Below are 22,405 nucleotides of genomic sequence, written 5' to 3'. Positions count from 1 at the left end.
AGTCAGATGCTTAACCGGTTGAGCCACCCAGGTGCCTCTCCAACACTTATTACAGTGTCTGGCATGTAATAGGTACTCAGTAAACATTTAAAGAATAAAGAGGAAGAATAACAGGAAAAAGAATTTCAAAAAGGAACATAAATAATGAAACATTAATCCTTTTTGGAATGGTTAAAGAGATTAAGGCTTTGTTAGAATAAATAAAAGGACAAAGGACAACTATATATTTCAAATGTTTATGAAGTTATTGTGAAAAATACTTCAGAGATCTTCCTAAGACAAAATAATATCTATAAGGTACATTTAAATACTATTTTAAATTGTAGATTCCATCAAACTCTAGAGTGCCTTACTCTATTAATTCCAAGGACTAGTTCTAATAAACATTTTTTTTTAAAGATTTTATTCATTTATTTGACAGAGACATAGCGAGAGAGGGAGCACAAGCAGGGGGAGGGGGAGAGGGAGAAGCAGGCTCCCCGCCGAGCAGGGAGCCCGACGCGGGGCTCGATCCCAGGACCCTAGGACCATGACCTGAGCCGAACGCAGACACTTAACGACTGAGCCACCGAGGCGCCCCCTAATAAACATTTTTAAAAATATATTTTTTTCAAAGATTGTATTTATATGAGAGAGCACAAGCAGGGGGAGGGGTAAAGGGAGGGGGCCAATAGACTCCCCACTGAGCCCGGAGCCCACGCGGGGGCGCCATCCCAGGACCCTGAGATCATGACCTGAGCTGAAGTCAGATGCCCAGCTGGAGCCACCCAGAGGCTCCCCATTTTCAAAAATGTTTCTATTCCCAGAGGAAGCCATGCCTGTAAGTTGCTTTAAAACCTAGTTGGTACATGCCTGATATTATTTTCTGGGTATAAAACTAGATTAGCTGGCAGTAAAGTAGCAGCTACTATTGCTTAATAGGTAACTAATCTAACTCTACAGTAAGTATCATATATCGTGTTAAAGCCATGGTTGCTGGAAGTCATTAGTTTATTCTGCCTCAGTTAGCCAGAATATAGAGTCCTTCAAAATGCTTTTATCTTATTGTGTTCCTTTGTATAGTCTTAGTCAGTTATAGGTTGCTGCAATAATACCTTAGACTGGATGGCTTATAAACAACAGAATTTTATTTCTCACAGTTCTAGAGGCTGGGAATTCCAAGATCAAGTCTCTGGCAGATTTGGTATTGGGTGAGGTCCCAGTTCCTGGTTCAGAGATAGCTGTTTACTTTCTGTGTTTTCACATGGCAGAAGGGGTGAAGAAGCTCTCTGAGGACTCTTTCATAAGGGTACTAATCCCATTCATGAGGGCTCCACCCTCATCTAATCACCTTCCAAAGACTCCATCTACCTCCAAGTACCATCACATTGGGCATTAGTTTCAAATATATGAATTTGGCGGGGTGGGGGCAGGACATGAACATTCAGTCTGTAGCAGTTATGTTAACGTTTTTTCCTCTTTCACATTTTACTGCTAATGAGTTGTCCATCCCTAACTTTGAGATGGAAGTTAGTTTTCCAAACACTTTAAGAATTAAACACCAAGTTAAAATTTTTGAAAATCTTTTTATTTCAGGTTGACTTATCAAAGGATCTCCCTCACTGGAACAAGCTTAAATCGGATGAGAAGTATTTTATCTCTCACATATTAGCCTTTTTTGCAGCCAGTGATGGAATTGTGAATGAAAATTTGGTAAGATTTTTGTTGTATTTCTGTTCCCATTCAGCAGCTAAATGATGATAATGGCAGTAAGACAATTAGACTAAGCCTGAAAAATGACTTCTAAGAAATGAACTAGATATAGCTTAACTTTCAAAGATATTTTTCTGGTGAAGTGTCAGAGAAAAGGGTACATTTCTCCCATTTGACCAGCAAAATATCATGAAATCAAGATATTGTACCAATCAAAACTACTTACAATGCAAACACATGAGTTTGATTTTTACCCGTAGATAGTAATCTTAATAGAAAGACTGCACCTTAATAACCCTTCTGGAGCTCTGTAATAAAGCACTGCATTCTGGCTCCCCATTTTTAAACTTGTATCATGGTTGGCCAGGAGGCATGCTTTCTTATTAAAGAGAGAAAGATACAACCTTTCATCATGAATTAGAAGGGGCTTCAATCGATCTGTCTGCTGTTGGGGAAAATAAAGACTTAAGGTCAATTTTACAAAGCAAAGGAATTTTTGATTGCCGTTCTGAAATTTACTTGGCTTTATAGGAAGTATCTCCACCTATTAGGTCAATTCATTTAATTGCCTAAGAAAGTATTATGCAACTAATTTATTGTGGAGGATTGATAGATAATACTGCTTAAAATAATCCTTAAGTTGTGTGTAACCTCTCTGTGGCGTGACAGGTAATTTTTAAGAGATAATTCTGGTGTCCAGGTTCTGATTTGCCGTGTTTAATGAGAGTCCACAGAATTGGATATGTTTCCCTTATTTTCGTAGGTGGAGCGCTTTAGTCAGGAGGTACAGGTTCCAGAGGCTCGCTGTTTCTATGGCTTTCAAATTCTCATCGAGAATGTTCACTCAGAGATGTACAGTTTGCTAATAGACACTTACATCAGAGATCCCAAGAAAAGGTATTACCACTGGGATTTTATTTACAAAGGTTTATGCTATTGCTTATGTTAAGAGCAGAATTTACTCCAAAACCAAATGTTAGGGAAAAATTATTCAAATGTTTTCTATCATCTAATAATGTGTTGGGTTAAAAAAGCTTGTACAGAACCAGTTCATCTTTGGATATTATAGTATAAAAACTGTTTATTAGCACATTCTGTTTAGAAATTGAATACTGACTTTAGTCAATTTTGTATCAAACCAGATCCAAATCACTAATTTGAATTTTAGTTTTATTTCTATACTTTCTGGACATGCAAAAATACAGAAAAACAGCAGATCTTGATAGCATATCATAGGGTTGCAATTATTACTGATGATTAAACTAATGAAAATTTATTCTGATTAAGAAAAACAAATGAATAACTTTGCCATTCTTTTGTTTTTACAGGGAATTTTTATTTAATGCAATTGAAACAATGCCATATGTTAAGAAAAAAGCAGACTGGGCCTTACGATGGATAGAAGATAGAAAATCTACTTTTGGTAAACAGCTTTAATTTAAAAATGATCAAATTTGCCTCAGTTGACATAACACTTTTTATGCGGTGTGACTATCAGGTACTAATCAAAGTGCCAGAATGGAAAAGGAGTACAAATGTCTCCTCGTCCACCTTTAGTAGCATCATTATTCCTAAAATAATCTAAAGCTGTTATCTATTTTATTTAATAAGTTGAAAGTTGAAAGGTTAAGATGTCAGTACATAATTACAGGTAAATAAAAGTCACTTAGAATCTGACAAGAATATTGTAGCAATCACAGTTTGTCTCTGCTTTCATGATTTTTATTTAAGGGAGTTAAAGCAAGTCAAAGTCACATTATTTTCAGGGAACAAATATGTAGTTTCTGAAAAACTATACATAGTAGTTGCTCAATAAATATTTATTTAATTAAAATATCCAGATACTTCATTTGAATAGCTCTAAGTACCTGTCTCATACTTATCTATTTTGTAATTAGTGGTCTTTACTTTCTGGTTTTATTCATTATGGGGAAAGCAAGTCTCAAAATTTTTGGTCTCAGGACTTCTTTGTACTCAGAAATTATTGAGGACTCTCCTATTGGTGTGGGTTATTGATATTTCCATATTAGAAACTAAAACAAACTTAAAAAATTATTTATTAATACATTTAAAAGTATAGTAAAAACCCATTATATTTTATTATAAATAACACATATTTGTGAAAAAACACTACATCCCCCCCTCCCCCAAATTTTGCTTTTAAAATGTCTGACTTAATAGAAGACAACTGGATTGTATCTGCTTCCACATTCAATTTGTTGCAGAATATTGTTGTAGTTTCTTGTATAGTTATGAAGAAAACCCAGTCTTATTCAGATGTGTAGTTAGAAAAGGGAAGGCTATTTTATCAGGCTTCTCAGATTATTGTGGACATGTCATGTAGCCCCTGGAAATCACCACTGTACACTCATGTGAGAAAGGTAGTAAATAAATAAATAGTGCCTTAGCATTATTATGAAAATAGTTTTGACCCCATAGACCTCCTCAGTCTGTGGATTTGCAGGGACCCACTGGACCACACGCTGAGAACCAGTGATGTAGAGTAAGGTATGGGGCAAGCCTGTTAGATATCAGGGAAGAAATAGATATGTTTGCATTGCCTTCAGTTCATTTCAAGAATGAGAAAAGTGATGGTTTTCAATATGCATAAAAATTATCCGAGAGTTTGCAGAAAACCCCTGCAGAATCCTGGTCCTCACCAGAGAGTGATTTAGGAGGCCCAGGTAGGACTGAGGAATCTGCATTTTATACCCAGCTGATTTTTCTCACAAGTGGTTTGAGAAACACTGGCTTTAAAGAAAAAAGGAGAGAAATATCAAGGTGTTCAATATGCATTGAAAATAGTATGGATAGGTACCGATGGAAAATGATGAACAGGCTTGCAGCTAGCATGTATTTTGTAACTACCAAAGAAAGTAAGCGAGAGAGAAAATAGAGGAGGGTGGCAGTCACCATGGGACAACAGCAGGGCTCTAGGTAAATTCTCCATATTGCTTGCTGTCAGGGCAAACCCATGCTGCAGATGCAGAAAAAGCATTGGACAAAATTCGGTATCCAATTATGATAAAAACTCTCAAAAAAGCAAGTATAGAGGAAATATACCTCAACATGATAAAGGCCATATATGACAAACTCACAGCTAATATTATACTCAGTTATGAAAAGCTGAACGTCTTTCCTCAGGATCAGGAGCAAGACAAGGATGCCCATTCTCACCACTTTCATTCAACATAGTATTGGAAGTTCTAGCTGGAGCAATTAGGCAGAAAAAGAGGCATCCAAATTGGAAAGGAAGAAGTAAAACTCACTGTTTGCAGATGATATATATATAGAAAACCCTAAAGACTCCATAAAAAAAACTATTCAGTGAAGTTGCAGGATACAAAATTAGTATACAGAAACCTGTTGTGTTTCTATATAATAATAATGATGAACTATCAGAAAGAGAAATTAAACAATCCCATTTACAATTGCATCAACAAGAATAAAATTCCTAAGAGTAAATTTAACCAAGGAGATGAAAGACCTGTATACTGAAAACTCTAAGACATTAATGAAAGAAATTGAAGACACAAATAAATGGAAAGATATTCCATGCTCATAGATTGAATCAATATTGCTAATACAGTGTTTGTATTATAATCTAGTTCTTTTACATTTAAATGTGCACATAACATTACCTTAATGACAATGAAGAATATATCAATTGTAACTATCCATTATCTTACTAATAGCAAGATTAAAATATAGTAATCTATGTGTTAAAATAAGGACAAATCTTCATCTTAAAAAATATAGTCTAAAGAGCCAGTTTTGTTTTCAAAAATCAGCAGACCATAGTGATTTATTATTATATTTTGTATTTAGTATATAGTACACTAAAGATTCTTCTCTTAATAATTCCTTCTACTTGGGCGCCTGGGTGGCTCAGTTGGTTAAGCGACTGCCTTCGGCTCGGGTCATGATCCTGGAGTCCCTGGATCGAGTCCCGCATCGGGCTCTCTGCTCGGCAGGGAGTCTGCTTCGTCCTCTGACCCTATCCCCTGTCATGTGTTCTCTCTCTCTCATTCTCTCTCTCTCAAATAAATAAATAAAATCTTAAAAAAAAAATAATAATTCCTTCTACACAGTATATACTCAATAAGTACTTATTTAATTTACATTTCTTCTGTTATTTTTTTCAACGTGACTTTTAAAATTGTGTCTGTAAAAATAAAATGCTATAGAAGTTTTTCTGATGTTTTGGGCTACTAACAGACAAGTATTTGATATAATTGATCCGATTTGATTTATTTAAGATAATCAGGGAAAAGAGCGAGGACAAACCAGAGTACTATTTAGAGACTGCCAGAAATAGTTAAGAAATATTTAAATTTAAGTCACCTTTCTTTTTGAAATTTAAATATTATAATTACCTTTGTTCTGGAAGTTATAAGTATTCTGGATCAGATTTTAGCAGTTTTCATAGAATGAAGAGTAATGTCTTTTATCATCTAGTGCTTAGATATTTTTCACTGACTCAGTTCAGAACACATTTATCAAGCATCTGCTCTGTGTTTGGTCCTGTAACAGTACTGGGATACAAGCTATGATGTTATTGATGAAACAGGCCTGTAGTTGGTTCGAGCACTCAGCTGCCTTTAACCCGTAGTCTTGGAGACCAAACCTTTCTCCCTAGACAGACATGTGTATAAATATTTCTCTTGAGCATATGCAATGTGGTGACATTTGTTTGGGTTAGACTTATAATCAACCCCTAGAGACAGTGTTACAGATATGGTTCCATTATAGACCTTTTAGGAGATGGGTTTCTGAAAAGTCCTTGCCTAACAGTGAGTAACCTTTGAAATTGGGCCTTATATATTTAGCAGAAGATAGTATTTTTGCTTATGTGATGGGATATTTTATCCAACAGGTATACTTATTCTCTTTAGCTGGAGTCATATTTTTTTAATTGCAGATGCATGGCAATGTTTTTTGAAATGTTTACTGCTAATCTGTAAGATATCTTAGGTTTCTAAAAATAAAAACCTCAGCAACCTCCCCTTCCTCAACCATAAAGAGGGAGACATTTGTCATAAAATCTTATCTTCTACTCTCTATTCCAATACATGCACACACTTACGTGCACATACTACACTCATAGGCATGTGTGGTGCACAAATAAATCACTTCTTTTTTTTTTTCCTGAGTAGGGAAAGCTCTCCTTTGTCCAGATACCAAGACCGGTAGGAGTCCAATGTCTGATACAAGATTTGAAGTAGAGATACCTACATACCTACATACACTTCTGCTGTAGTAGGTAGAGGTGGCATATTTCCTCCTCTGAAGACCCTTGGCCATGGCACTAATTTGTTGATTTTGTTTCTTGGCAAAATAGTTGTGATATTGGCATAAATATATGTAAAAATATGTGTATTTTATAGATGAGTGTTTGCAAATGTCGACAGGATGTGGTATTTCAGGAAATAAAATTATTTTACGTCTCCCAGGGGAAAGAGTGGTGGCTTTTGCTGCTGTAGAAGGGATTTTCTTCTCGGGATCTTTTGCTGCTATATTCTGGCTAAAGAAAAGAGGTCTCATGCCCGGACTCACGTTTTCCAATGAACTCATCAGCAGAGATGAAGTAAGGAATGAAGTATTCTTCTAGTTATATTTGTATTCCTATTTGATGTTCATTTATTTTTCTTTCCCCTGGAAAATGCTGATGATGACACAGATATCCTGGTAATTAAAAGAAAATAGAAAGTAATTTCTTCCTTGGTTTTTAAGAATTGTGGTTTTCTCCTACCTCTTACTGTCCCTCCTCAGTCTCCCCTGCTCATCCTTAAATATCACCAAATCCTGGGTTCCCACCTTGGCTTCTTCTTCACTGTACATGACCTCCTGGCTGATCTTATCTATTTCCATGGGATCAGCTACCATGTAGATGCTCGTAAACAACCCAGACTTGAGCACAGACATTCTTTCCTGAGCTCCAAAGCCAGGTGTTCAAGTGCATGTTAGTTTCTCCTGAAAGGCTCCAGATATCTCAAACCTAATGTTTTAGAAATCAAACTCGTCATCTTTCTCCCCAGATTTGTTCTTCTGTTTTCCCTGTCTCATTCAGTGGTGCTACCTTCTAACCAATCATCCAAATTTGAAATCTGGGAGTCATTTTAGATTGCTTTTTTCTTTCTCAGCCACATCCAGCCAGTAACTAAATCTTGTCTCCCTTTGCCTGCGATAATGTTTCCATCTTCCTGCCTTTGTTTTTTTTTCTCATCTGTTGATCACCTTCTTACAAGTGGCAACTCAAAACTTCCCTGACTCAATTAGATAGAATTGACCCCTCTTTCCTTTATGTGTTCCTTTGAAACGGGAATCTGCCCCTGTCTTAGAGTCCATAACATGTACTGCACTTCTTACCTCTCTCCTCTGCTGGACTCTAGGCTCCCTGTGTGCAGGCACCATGTCTTATTTTTCTTCCTGTTCTCAGGGTTTAGCCCATCACAGCCTTCAGTTCACATGTATTGACTACACTAATCCTGGCCCCTCAGCTTATTTCTAAGTGACCTTGTCAAGTTATTAACTTCTTTGAGCCTCAGTTTCTTCAACTATAAATCTTGACAGGGTTTTGTTAAAATAAAATGAACCGGTATGTGTGAAAATAGTTTATAAGTGCCATAAAATGCTTTGTATAATTTTTGTTGTTTCCTGCCTTTCAGTTTCTTTTTTTTTTTTTTTTTTAAGATTTTATTTATTTATTTGACAGAGAGAGAGAGTGAGAGAGGGAACACAAGCAGGGGAGTGGGAGAGGGAGAAGCAGGCTTCCCGCCGAGCAGGGAGCCCGACGTGGGGCTCGATCCCAGGACACTGGGATCATGACCTGAGCCGAAGGCAGACGCTTAATGACTGAGCCACCCAGGCGCCCCCTGCCTTTCAGTTTCTAATAATTTTTATCATAAATGTCGTATGTGGTGATTATAGAGAATTAAGAGAATAAAATCACTCAATCTTAACAGAGATAAGCACTTTTAGTATTTCATTGTATTTCTTTTTAGACAGTTTTTTACATTTAAACCTATGTAGATATATATGAACATCATAATTTTATAATTTGAAATATTCTTTTTTCATATTTTTGTGAGCTGAGTTTTTTTAACAGAACATTGTGAGCATTTTTCTATGAAATCAAGCATTTTTTGGAAAGAGTAGTTTTTAAAAAAAGTAGTTTTGTTAGATATATAATATTCTAATGAAACAATGTATCACTTATTTGACTATTCTATACTTGGAAATTTAGGGTTTTTTCCAGGTTTTTTGTTTATTCCTTTTGCTATAATGTAAAATGAATATCTTTTGTGTATAAGCTTTATCCCAATTTCATATTATTTTCCTTAGCTAGATTGCCTAGAAGTAGAATTACTATGTTATTAGGTATGAACATTTTGAAGGTTATTCATACTACTTTGCAGATTTCTTCCCAGAAATTTGATAGAAAGCCCCACCCAGCAACATATGAACATGTCTTTTCTTACCATAACCTCACCAGAATTTGGATTTATGTTTTAAATATTTGACAAAGTTGATAGGGGTAAATGGTTTCTCATTGTTGGTTTTATTTGCATTTATTTGATTACTACTTAGAGTGAACTTTTTTTCATAATGGCATTAGCCATTTGTATCTTTTTCTGTATTTACCTATGCTTGTCTCTTGCCTCTGTTTCTGTTGATATATATTCCTAGTGCATAGTGACTGATAGGGCTCTTTCAATAAGTGTTTATTTATTGAATTTGTTATATTTATTGTATGAATATAATATAAAATATTTTTGTCATATTTTTGCAAATATTTTCCCAGTTTGTCCTTTGCTTTTTTTTTTAATTTTATTTATTTGACAGAGAGAGACACAACGAGAGAGGGAACCCAAGCAGGGGGAGTGGGAGAGGGAGAAACAGGCTTCCCATGGAGCAGGGAGCCCGAAGCAGGGCTCAATCCCAGGACCCTGGGATCATGACCTGAGCCAAAGGCAGACACTTAACGACTGAGCCACCCAGGCACCCCAGTCTTTTGCTTTTTAATTTTATTTTTTCTTGTAACATACAAAAACCTGAAATTAATGTGATCAGCTTTCAGAGATTAGTTAAGTAATCACACCTATTTTCCTCTTGACTTTATAACATCCAGCTCTGTAATATAATTGGACTTTGTTTAGTGTAAGTATAGAATTTAATATAAATGTAGTATAGTATAAGTGAGAATTTTATTTTATTTCATACACTCAGGAAATTTTTCTAGTTCTAGTTCTCTTTGTTAAGTAATCCATCCTTCTCCATTGACTTGTGATGTCTTCTTTATTATATATTAAGGTTTTTAAATGCACTGAAATCTGTTTGGGGGCTATTTTTTTTCTTTTCATTAACCTATATGTCAAATTTGTGCCAAACATTTTTTTTTAAGGAGGGGGAGGGGCAGAAGGAGAGGCAGAGAGAATCTCAATCAGGCTCCATGCCCGGCACAGAGCCTGACGCATGGCTTGATCTCACAACCCTGAGATCATGACTTGAGCCAAAATCAAGAGTGGGACGCTTAACCAAGTGAGCCACCCAGGTGCCCTTTTAATTATTGTAGTTTTTTATGTTTTGATAACTAGTAGTATATATCTCATAACTTTCCTATTAAACTGTTTTTACAAGATTCTGTCCATTTATACTTTCAGATTGATTTTTTAATTGAAATACATTTGACATATAATATGCAAATTTAAGATATATAACATGTTAATTTTCTACATTTATATATTGTGATATGATTGTTGATTTTGTTTTATATTATAGTGATAATTGGCACCTCTATGACGTTACTTAATTATCCTATTATCATTTCTTTTTAGTTGTTCAAATAATTAAGTTCTAGTCTCTGATTCTTTTAACTAAAAACAATCCTATTGAGATTTTGATTGGAATTGCTTTAAACCTCAAAATTAATTTTATTCACTTATTGATTTAACAATATGAGTGCCTACCTTTGATTTACTCATCTCTGTAATAGGTAGCTAGCTGTCAGTCCTAATCAACACTTTCTTTAACAGCTTTCACGGTTTATTTGATATTCAGCCTTTGGTAATTTGAAGTATCCTCTTGAGTCCAGTCTGGGAAAAATGTTTGCTTAACAAATCTTCTGAAGATTATCTGTTCAGAGAGGTTTTTTTCTGATGGTTTCTTCTGGGAACGATAACTAGGAAGATAATCCTTGGAATACAACCATTGTTTTGAGTCTTATCTTTCATTTGTCTTTGGCTTTTGTTGATTTATTTAGAAAAACCCAAGCTTACACTGATTTGTAATCCTTTAAGGTGCACATTCCTTCATCCTCCTTATCCCTTGGTGGCTTACAAAATTATTTCTTTTTCTTTGTAGTTTAGAAATGTTCATTGATTCTGCCTTGCTTAATTTTACAGTCTCTAGCTTAATTTTGTTTGGCACTGCATCATCTCTGGCCTCTTTCTTTTTTTGTTTTGACTTTTTGCAATTATTTCTGTTGTTTTCAGCTTTATACCATCTGTTCTGTGTTTTGGAATCCTGATTATTGTAGGTTGGATCTCCTTGCTCTGTTCTCTATTTAAAGCTCTATCCCATTTCTTGCATTTGCATAACCATTCTGTTCTCAAGGTACTTCACGAGTTTATTTTCTTCTTTGGTTATCTGCAGTGTCATTTCTGCTGTGTACAGCTTCAAATAGCATTCTTAATTCTTTCCGTCTTCATTGCACTGAATTTATTTTTATCTTGAGCCATTCTTATTTAATATAAATGCTGTCTTTTTGAAATCTGAGTTTCACCCTTTCTTTACACACTTATTGTTTTCAATCATTTCTTAATTTTTTTAGACATTAGAAATGAAAGAATTTTCATTTCAGCCCTTGCCTTGTTTTCCTTTCCAAAATGATTTTGGTTGCAGATTTGTTGTTGTTAATAATTCATCTTTCATGTTGACAAATTAAGACTTGCTGGCACTGAAAAATTTTCATGATAGGTTATTATAATTGGCATTTTAATAATATTTGAGGGGAAGTAGTTCCTGGTACCATGACTCCCTCTTCTAGCTTCCAGAAATTCTGTGTTGCATTCCTAGAACCTACTTTCTATGATGCCTGACACATGACAGTGTGAAAATAGGTGATTAAACATTCTTTGATAATGGTATTTTTCTTCTATTTTAGGGGCTTCACTGTGACTTTGCTTGCCTGATGTTTCAATACTTAGTAAATAAGCCTTCAGAAGAAAGGGTCAGGGAGATCATTGTTAATGCTGTTGAAATTGAGCAGGTAAGCAGGGAAGCTTGTATGATTAGCATATTCTCTTTTTTCTCTGATGTTTGTACCATTATTGTATTGGGTTGACTCAGGAAATTGCCACTTGTAGGTCAAAGCAAATATCCGCAATTATATAGTCAACCTGACAGTACCAAAAGATGATGCATTTCAATTATTATGTCAGTTTATAATTTGGTTTGTAAGTAAATGTTATATGTTAAAGTTTTATGTATACGAAAATCTATTTCAGGACTGTTTTTTTCTGTCTCGTTGATCTGTCACATTCTATGCCATAGCAAACTATTTGAATTACTTAAGGTTTAATTTTTTTTTTTTAGATTTTCAGCTATTGAAGGGCAGTGACGGTTTCTTGTTTGTTTTGTATTTTCAAAACCGAGCAAGGTATCTAGCTTGAAGCGTGAACTAAATGTTTATAGAATTAGTAAATCAATGAATTAGCGAATAGTAAAACTTAATATATAGAATGTAAAAATCTCTAACTACAAAGACCTAGATGTTCCACTTAGGATGTTTTTTTATCATTTGAAGGAACTAGTTCAAAAGTAAAATTAAAAAAAATTTTTTATTATGTTCAGTTAGCCAACATATAGTACATCATTAGTTTTTGATGTAGTGTTCAACGATTCATTAGTTGCTTATAACACCCAGTGCTCATCACAACACGTGCCCTCCTTAATGCCCATCACCCAGTTACCCCATCACCCCACCCCCATCCCCACCCCTTCTATAACCCTCAGTTTGTTTCCTGGAGTCCAGAGTCTCTCATGGTTTGTCTCCCTCTCTGATTTCTTCACAATTTTCCCTCCCTTCCCCTGTGGTCCTCCATGCTATTCCTTATGTTCCACATATGAGTGAAACCATATGATAATTATCTTTCTCTGCTTGACTTATTTAGTAAAAAATAAATTCTCTAAACTCTTTTTTAAAAAAATACTGTATAGTTCAACAGCTGTGGTTTTCATATTGGGAAGGAGAAAATGCATAAAATGCATTTTGGTATTTTTAATCATTTTGAGAATTAAATTGAAATGGTTAATGTTTTTATTTTAATTTTTTTAATTTTTAAAAGTGGGGAAGAGGGGCAGAGGGAGAAGCAGACTCCCCACTGAGCAGGGAGCCCGATGTGGGGCTCGATTTGGGACTTGATCCCAGGATCCTGAGATCCTGACCTGAGCTGAAGGCAGACGCTTAACCGACTGAGCCACCCAGGCGCCCTAATGTTTTTATTTTTCTCCTATTAACACTTTTCCACTGTCTTTCAATATAGATGGAGTTCAATTTATCTCCCAACCCCCACATCCATTTTTATTTTTTTCTCATTTTCTTTGTTAAGTGTGTTTCTGTCTTTCCCAATTCCCTTCCATAATCATGTTCCCCACAGTGATCATCTTTGGTGAATCTTTTTCCAGATATTTCAGAACAAAGTATCTCTCTTTTTTTTTTTTTTGATGGAGAAAGCCTTAGGGTCCCATAATGCTACTGTGTAAAATACCAGTAGTTTGATAGTTTCAATTTGCTTAAGCTATTTGGGAATGTGAAATACTGTGAATAGTAATACCCCAAACATTTTTAAACAAGTGGACATTGCCATGTTGAAAGAATTTACCCTAGTATACTTTCCTCAGGGACTTAGAAGATTAAAAAACTAAAATCCTGTTTTTATTTGGAAAATATGTATTTATTTTTCTATCTCTGTATTTTATTCTGTTTTTGTTCATATCTCAGGAGTTTTTAACAGAAGCCTTGCCAGTTGGCCTCATTGGAATGAATTGTGTTTTGATGAAACAGTATATTGAGTTTGTAGCTGACAGATTACTTGTGGAACTTGGATTCTCAAAGGTAAGGTATTTAAAAATGTATTACTACTAGCTAAAATGTTATAGCAAGTAAGGCCACTAAAATACTATATTTCATTGAAAGCATTTGTTACATACCAGTTTACTTTTAAAATGTCTGTGACAGCCTTGTTTTGCATGATCAGATTGGTCTTGTGAAACCCTTTGAAACTTGGAATTCATAACAGAAGTAGGAGGCTGATAAATCTTAGAATTAATAAGCTCAATAAATTACTTGTAATAATTATAGGTATTTAATAAGATTATCTTTAAATAAATTGGATTTATTATGCATATATATATATGTTTACCCTCATAAATCCCCATGGGTCTATGTTGTAATTTTTTTGTTAATATTTTTTAAAGGATTTATTTATTTATTTTAGAGAGGGGGGGAGAGAGAGAGAGAGTTCAAGTGGGGGAAGGGCAGAGAAAGAGGGAGAGAGAGAGCATCCTCAAGCAGACTCCCTGCTGAGTGTGGAGGCCGCCATGGGGCTCAATCCCAGGACCCTGAGATCATGACCTGAGCTGAAATCAGGAGTCTGCCTCTTAATTGACTGAGCCATCCAGGCACCCCATATTAGTATTTCTTTTAAGGCCTATTTATCTTTTGTTTAGTGAGATTAGTCTATGAGAAATTAATATTTTTATTTTTTTATATTTTAAAAAGATTTATTTATTTATTTGAGAGAGAGAGAGAGCTTGGTGGGGAGAGGCAGAGGGAGAGGGAAAGAATCTTAAGCAGACTCCAGCCTGAGCGGGGAGCCCCACACAGGCTCCATCTCATGACCCTGAGATCATAACCTGAGCTAAAACTAAGAGTCAGATGCTTAACTGACTGAGCAACCTGGGCGCCCCTGAACTTTTAAATATGAATAATTATTAGGAAGACATTAACTGTCATAATTTGACCCTTTGAACTCAGTTGTCTTTTATTTTTCATTTTGTTTGTCAGAGATAATATACCTGAATTTCATAAAGAGGTATGCTCACATAACAGATGGAGGTTGCTGCCAGTCTACCTGGGTTCCAATCCTGGTTCTGCCACCTTCTTGCTATATGATCTTAAGCAAGTTGCTTAACCTCTTATCCCCATTTCCTCATCCGTAAGAGGGAGATGATAATAATAATACTTACCACAAAGGATTGTTGATGAGTTGGTATACTTAAAGCACTTCAAATAGTATCAGACATACAGTAAATTCACACTAAGTGGTCATGTTGTATTCACCATAATTGGAACATTCATAGAACTTTGCTATGTACTATAATACAATGGTCATTAGAAATTATAGGTTTTAACTTCTTACAATGGAAATGTAAGTTTAAATTGTATTTAATGAGAAGCCTTATGAAATCCATGATGCTGGAGTAAATCATTACCTTTCTCAGTAATGCATTTATATTTTGGTAACCACAGAAATACCGTCATGGAAGAGTCAGATAGGACAAAGCTTTTTGTAAGATGAACTATATTTTATTACTTTAGTTATAAAATTCTATGTTTACTGATAGTTGGAGAAATCAAGATTATAATTGCATTAGTATGATCTCTTAAGTTTATAAACTGTGTATTTTTAAAAATTGTGTTTGTTCTTAAATTATACCAATATGTTTGTTACAGGAAAATTACTTTGCTCACTTGAGCCTTAAAGTGAACTCACTGTCCTTTGACCACCATATCCTCACACTCTTACATCCACGTTCTCCTGCTTTTTAGGAAACTGTGGACTCCTGGGCCTAATTTTCCCTTTGGGAACTTGATCACTGTAGATCTATAAAATATCCCGCCTACAGAAGAAAATCTAAACATAGTATGAAATGTCATTTTTCCACAGGCCTTCAACATATCTCAATAAATTCCAAAAAGCAGAAATTATATAGACCTTTTAGATTTTAATGCAGTAAAATTAGAAATTAACAATGAAAGATTGCCAAAAACTTCTTCTTGGAAATTGAGAAGATATCCTTTAAAATGCGATTAAAATGAAAATATAAAGTAATAGAAAATATGAACTAAATGATGATAAAGTTACTGTATATCAAAACTTGTAGAATGCAGCCAAATAGATCCTCAAAGGAAAAGTTATAGCCTGAATGTGTATGTTAAGAAAACAAGACAGTTTAAAATACATGAACTACACTTTGAACTCAAGGAACTAGAAAAAGAGCTGTTCTTATAATGACAGTTTTTGGCAAAATAAGGGATTAAATTAACAAATGGTTGTCATTTATACAGAATTCTAAGTAGGAACCATATTAATGATGTTTTCAACTTCTTTTTTAGTTTGGGATTAGTCAACAAATATTTGAGTACTTCTGTGTGTCAAAAACAAGCCACTTAATTTATTTTTTGGTATTAGTGAAATGTAGTTGACATACAGTGTGATATTAGTTTCAGGTGTGCAACTGACTGACAATTGTATACATAACCCAGGGCTTCCCATGATAAGGGTGGTTACCACTTGTCACCATACAATGTTATTACAATATTATTGACTATATTCCCCATGCTGTACTTTTCATCTCTGGACTGACTTATTTTATAGCTGAAAGTTTGTACTTTTAATTCCCTTCACATATTTCACCCATCCTTCCCCCTCACCCTCCCTGGCTGTCACCAGTTCATTCTCTGTATTTATGAGTCTGTTTCTGGTTTTTTGTTTGTTCATATTTTTTGGGTTTTTTTTTTTTTTTTTTTTTTCAGATTCCACATAGAAATGAAATCATATGGTATTTCTCTTTCTCTGACTTATTCCACTTACGATAATTCCCTCTAGGTCCATCCATTTTGTCACAGATGGCAGGATCTCATTCATTTTTTAAACGATTTTATTTATTTGAGAGAGAGCACAAGTGGGCGGGGGGAAGGGCAGAGGGAGCAGGAGAAGCAGGCTTCCCGCTGAGCAGGGAGCCTGACGTGGACTCGATCCCAGGACCTGGGATCATAACCTGAGTTGAAGGTAGACACTTAACCAACTGAGCCACCCAGGAGCCCGGATCTCATTCTTTTTTATGCTGAGTAATAGTTCAGTGTGTGTGTGTGTGTGTGTGTGTGTGTGTGTACATACATATTATATCTTCTTTATCCGTTCTTCTGTTGGTGGACACTTGGGATAGAGTCACACATCTGCTGTTGTAAATAATGCTGCAATAAACATAGGGGTGCATATATCTTTTCAAATTTGTGTTTTTGTTTTCTTTGGGTAAATACTCAGTAGTGGAATTACTGGATCATATGGTATTTCTGTTTTTAAGTTTTCAAGGAACCTCCATATGGTTTTCCACAGTGGGCTACAACAGTTTACATTCTCCAGCTACAGTGCGTGAGGGTTCCCTTTCTCCATATCCTCACCAATGCTTGTTATTCCTTGTCATTTTTTTTTAAAAAAAGATTGTATTCATTTGAGAGAGCACGAGCATGAGAGCAAGAGAGCATGAGCCGGGGTCGGGGGGGCACAAGGCGGGGGAGAGACAAAGGGAGAAGGAGAAGCAGACTCCCAGTGGAGCAGGGAGCCAGGTGCGGGACTCGATCCCAGGACCCTGGGACCATGACCTGAGCCAAAGGCAGACGCTTAACGACTGAGCCACCCGGGCGCCCCTACCTTTTTTTTTTTTAAGGAGTTTTATGGTTTCAGGTCTCAGTTTATTCTTGTGTTTGGTGAAGGAAAGTAATTCAATTTCATTCTTTTGCATGCAGCTGTCCAGTTTTGCCAGCACTCTTTATTGAAAAGACTATCTTTTCCTCATTGTGTATTCTTGCCTCCTTTGTCGCAGATTAATTGAGCATATAAACCTGGGTTTATTTCCTGGCTCTCTTTCCTGTACTTCTGATCAAAGTGTCTATTTTCTGTGCCAGTATATTATTGTTTTGATTACTGTAGCTTTCTAGTATATGTTGAAATCTGAGGTTGTGGTGCCTCCAGCTTTGTTTTTCTTTCTCAAGTTTGCTTTAGCTACTCAGGGCCTTTTGTGGTTCCGTACAGATTTTGGGATTATTCAAGTTATGTGAAAAATATGTGCATTTAATTTAACTCTGTCTTAGTTACCTTGTCCATGTCATGGATGATTTAAATCAGGTTTTTTGGAAGACCCCCACTTTTAAAGTCCAGTGAATCTGTAACTGTTGGTTCAGTGCTTTTTTTCACTATATCGTGCTAGTTCAAATTTTCACTCCGTCTTAGCATATCATTTCTGACAGGCAATGTCACTGAATTCTATGACTCAACCACACACAGCATATGATCTTTTGTTGAATCTATATATATGTATATGTGTATATATAGTTTTTATAATGTATTTTATTAAGATATTAAGCTTTTTATTAAGATATAAGTCACAGAGCATGCAATTTACCTATTAACAAATGTACAGCTCAGTGGTTTTTAGTAAATTCAGAGTTGTACAACTATCACAACAGTCTGTTTTAGAATATTTTTAGCACCCCACAAAAAGAAACTCTATACCCACTAGCAATCAGTCACTTTCCTTTCTTTTTTTTTTTTTTTTTTTTAAAAATTTTTTTTTTTTTTTTGAGACAGAATGAGAGACAGAGAGCATGAGAGGGAGGAGGGTCAGAGGGAGAAGCAGACTCCCTGCCGAGCAGGGAGCCCGATGCGGGACTCGATCCCGGGACTCCAGGATCATGACCTGAGCCAAAGGCAGTCGCTTAACCAACTGAGCCACCCAGGCGCCCAGTCACTTTCCTTTCTTTCCCCCACCTCCACCTCAGCCCTAGGCACCACTAATCTAATTTCTGTCTCTTTAGATTTGCCTATTGTATATATATCCCATTTCATATAAATGGAATCATACAATATATGGTCTTTTGTGGCTGGCTTCTTTCCTTAGTATGTTTTCAGGGTTCGTTCATGCTATAGCATGTGTCAGTACTTTATTCCTTTTTATAGCCAAATAGCATTGTATGACTATACCAAATTTATTGGTTGGTGGACATTTCAGTAGTTTTGGCTATTATGGCTATTATGAATAATGCAAATATGAACATTCACTTGTAAGTTTTTGTGTGGACAGATGTTTTCTTTCTTTTTTAAGATTTTATTTATTTATTTGACAGAAAGAGACACAGTGAGAGAGGGAGCACATGCAGGGGGGAGTGGGAGAGGGAGAAGCAGGCCTCCCGCTGAGCAGGGAGCCCAATGTGGGGCTCAATCCCAGGACCCTGGGATCATGACCTGCGCCGAAGGCAGTCGCTTAACCGACTGAGCCACCCAGGCGCCCGGTCAGTCTTTTTTATTATAGCCATCCTAGTGGGGTGAAGTAGTATCTCATTGCAGTCTTGTTTTGCATCTCGCTAATGAGTAATGATTTTGAGCATCTTGTCGTGTGTTTCTTGGCCTTTGTATACCTTCTTTAGAGAAATGTGTATTTGTCTGTTCAGACCCTTTGCCCATTTTTAATTGGGTTATTTGAATATATTCTTATCTGTGGTGTTCATAATCTCTGCTGGAATACTCCTAAATTCAAAAATCCTATTTTATTGTTCCTCATGGATCACTGAAATGTTTCATGGTTTTTCATCAAGCTGAATCGCCGAGTCTGCTTCTTGAATTCAGAAGTAGTAAAAAACCTTCTTGTTAACATATATTCCACTTTTTGTTTGGAGACATCTATGGATAGAATTTATTCTATCTTTTCTCATCATGGTTCCTTAACATCAATGTGTTAATTATCTGTTAGGAACTAAGGAGACATGTTTAGGTTCACAGTACATTATTGGTAATTCAGTATTTTGTAGAATCATGTATATGTGACTACCTAATGGTTATACCTGTGTAAAGGTCTGTAATATATAGGTGTCTTGGATCTCTCAAGCTGCAAAAACATTTTAGTTTGATTAGTATTAAATTTTTCATTTCTGCAGTAATACATGTCTTCTTTCTCTTCTTAAAATACCAGAAATGCTAGTATAGTTTCTTAAGGAGGTTAGTGGGTAATCTCAGTTGTCTTAGAATTTATCAGCCTTGAGTGCCTCTAGGACCTTCTGGAATAATGGATCCTATAGGTGACTAGACAGGTGTTAGGAGTCCTGAGCTTGTTAGTTATCTGTTATCTTGTGGGTGTGATTAGGCTTCTTCAGAATGTCTAATGACATGTCTTTTCTTTTTAGGTTTTTCAGGCAGAAAATCCCTTTGATTTTATGGAGAACATTTCTTTAGAAGGGAAAACAAATTTCTTTGAGAAACGAGTTGCAGAGTATCAACGTTTTGCAGTCATGGCAGAAACTACAGATAATGTCTTCACCTTGGATGCAGATTTTTAAAACCCTTCCCATATATAAACCTACCACTGGTAAATAGCAGTCCATTTTTCTTTGCTTTAAAAAAAAACAAAAACAAAAAACCAAAACTTAAAGTACCTCTTTTAGGGAATAGAAGTTTGCTCAAGAGGAAATCTAAAACCAAATTTCATTCAAGTTGGATTTATATAAATACACTCTAATTTTCCTGTTTAACAACCAGCGTGTGACTTAAATGCTTTTGTCACTAAAATATAAGATGGTATTATGCAGCGGTTAAGAGCATGAGGTGAGGGGTCAGATATGATTCGACATTCTACCCTTACTACTTGTGTGATTCTTGGCAAGTCGGTTAATCTCTCTAAATCTCAGTGTGCGTATCTTTAAAATGAATGTAATAGTAGGTCCTAAATTTATTGCGTGGATATGAGGATTAAGCCACAAAATAAATGCTTAGCCAATATTAGCACCACCACTACTATTACTGCTTACTAATAGTGTTAATTATGGTGGTGATGTGATAAAATGCTCCCCTGTCCTCCAAGTAATTGTGATTCTAGGTCTTAAGATCTAGATTAAATCTTTGTATTTTTTTTTTTTAAAGATTTTATTTATTTATTTGAGAGAGAGGGAGAATGAGAGACAGAGAGCATGAGAGGGAGGAGGGTCAGAGGGAGAAGCAGACTCCCTGCCAAGCAGGGAGCCCGATGCGGGACTTGATCCCGGGACTCCGGGATCATGACCTGAGCCGAAGGCAGCCGCCCGACCAACTGAGCCACCCAGGCGCCCTAAATCTTTGTATTTTTAATGTTTGAGGGAGAATATAAAGATTTCATTTAAAAGATTATAATTCTCAGTAACTTGAGAATAACTTCTTTGAATTCCTCAGCATGTGGTAAAGGAAATTTAATTCTTAGTTGCTTTGGGCAGGATACTTATGAAGTGGAATTCAGGAAGTTATCCTGGTAGTTGACCTTGTAAGTAAAATTATTCTCCTCCTTTGGAAGTCAAAATGGTCACTATTGCCAGACATAGCCCTGAAATGTTTAAAGCCCAGGTGAATTAGCTAGAATACCATTTCCCAAGAGTATTCTAAGAGCTGTTAGCCCCTCTAGATATTTTGTAGGGGGGAAAAAGGGATTCTGTGGTCAGATGAATCTGGGAAATGTTTATCCTCCCTTCCTCTTTAGAACATACGGTCAGTACATCAACGACAGAAAAATTCTGCAGTACATAAGCTTATTCCCCCCTGCATATCCCAGGCTTACTTAATATGAATCTGTTTTTCACCTGTTAACATCTTACCTACCTGGTATTCCTCAGAACACAGTTTGGAAAAAGTTGGCCTAGAACTATGGCCTTCAGAGGAAGGAGTTGGGGACTGAGTTAAGGAGACCTGGTGGGAATTACTGAACCATTCATGTTTGTGCCAGGCTGAGTAATGTACCTGAGACTGACCTCAGCTGTGCTTCTTTAATACTCTTGAAACTCTTTTATGCTGTTACAAGGTATAGTCCAAATAATGGAACTTTATTGCCTCCAGAACAGTAGCAGATAGACACAGGTCTCTGCAGAGGAGACTGAGTGAGGAGAGGCCAGGAACCCCTCGTAATCGTTAGGAAGAGTCAAGAGGTAGCCTGAGCCCCCAAAACAGTGTGGTTCTCCACTTCCAGCACATTTTTATAAAATTCTGCAACCTAGAATTTAGAGATTTTCACTGTGCATAAATGTTTGCTCCATTCATTTGGCAATTATCTAATTGACTTTATAAAACTGGGAGTTCTCGAGTGGGTGCAAGAGGAGCAGGTCATAGCTTTGTTAGGGAGAAGGTCCAAAACTTGATATATTTCCAACCTATGACAATGACATTTATTTGTTCAGTTTGTTCTGTGCTGCAGAGTTGGCCAGCTGTTTTTATATTTTATATCCCCTCGGGTGATCCCACAACAGCCTTTGGAGCTTGAAGAGCCGCTGGTATTGACATTTTACTGATGGGGGAGAGTGAGGCTCAGAGAAGTTAAATGACTTGGCCAAGATCTGCTCATAGCACTGTCCCTACAGGAGAATTCTTTTTTCTTAGAGATTATCATCTTTCTTGTATTTAGTCCTTTACATCCATCTTGATGTGATTTTGTCTTTCCTCATTCAAGTATCATGTACTTTAATCAAGGTGTTATATAAATTATTTAACTATATTCAGGTATTATGTTCAAAGATGTGTCTACTACTATACAAAAACTGAACATTTAAAATTGACAATATCTGCAATGATATCAGAATGAAAGAAAAAAGTTTTCAGTGCATATTCCCATTGTTTTGAATCCACATCTTTCTCATAGG

At 36.0% G+C, this 22,405-nt stretch overlaps 1 protein-coding gene across 2 annotated transcripts in view; it reads left to right on the top strand.

Moving 5' to 3' along the window:
* RRM2B (ribonucleotide reductase regulatory TP53 inducible subunit M2B) overlaps positions 1 to 20,256 on the top strand; it is a 34,535-nt gene extending 14,279 nt beyond the window's left edge. For both annotated transcript variants that reach the window (XM_021688281.1, XM_021688280.1), the window contains 7 exons: positions 1,576 to 1,692; positions 2,456 to 2,589; positions 3,021 to 3,115; positions 7,146 to 7,279; positions 11,858 to 11,962; positions 13,697 to 13,810; positions 19,937 to 20,256. In XM_021688281.1, the coding sequence (XP_021543956.1) occupies positions 1,576 to 1,692; positions 2,456 to 2,589; positions 3,021 to 3,115; positions 7,146 to 7,279; positions 11,858 to 11,962; positions 13,697 to 13,810; positions 19,937 to 20,089 (852 nt within the window). In that variant the 3' untranslated portion in view covers positions 20,090 to 20,256. The remainder of the gene's footprint in view (positions 1 to 1,575; positions 1,693 to 2,455; positions 2,590 to 3,020; positions 3,116 to 7,145; positions 7,280 to 11,857; positions 11,963 to 13,696; positions 13,811 to 19,936) is intronic.
* Positions 20,257 to 22,405: the final 2,149 nt, after the last annotated feature.

This window comes from Neomonachus schauinslandi, chromosome 4 (assembly GCF_002201575.2).
Source record: "Neomonachus schauinslandi chromosome 4, ASM220157v2, whole genome shotgun sequence".
NCBI lineage: Eukaryota > Metazoa > Chordata > Mammalia > Carnivora > Phocidae > Neomonachus > Neomonachus schauinslandi.
Note: the sequence above shows the minus strand (reverse complement) of the source record. Positions and strands in the feature narration are given on the sequence as shown.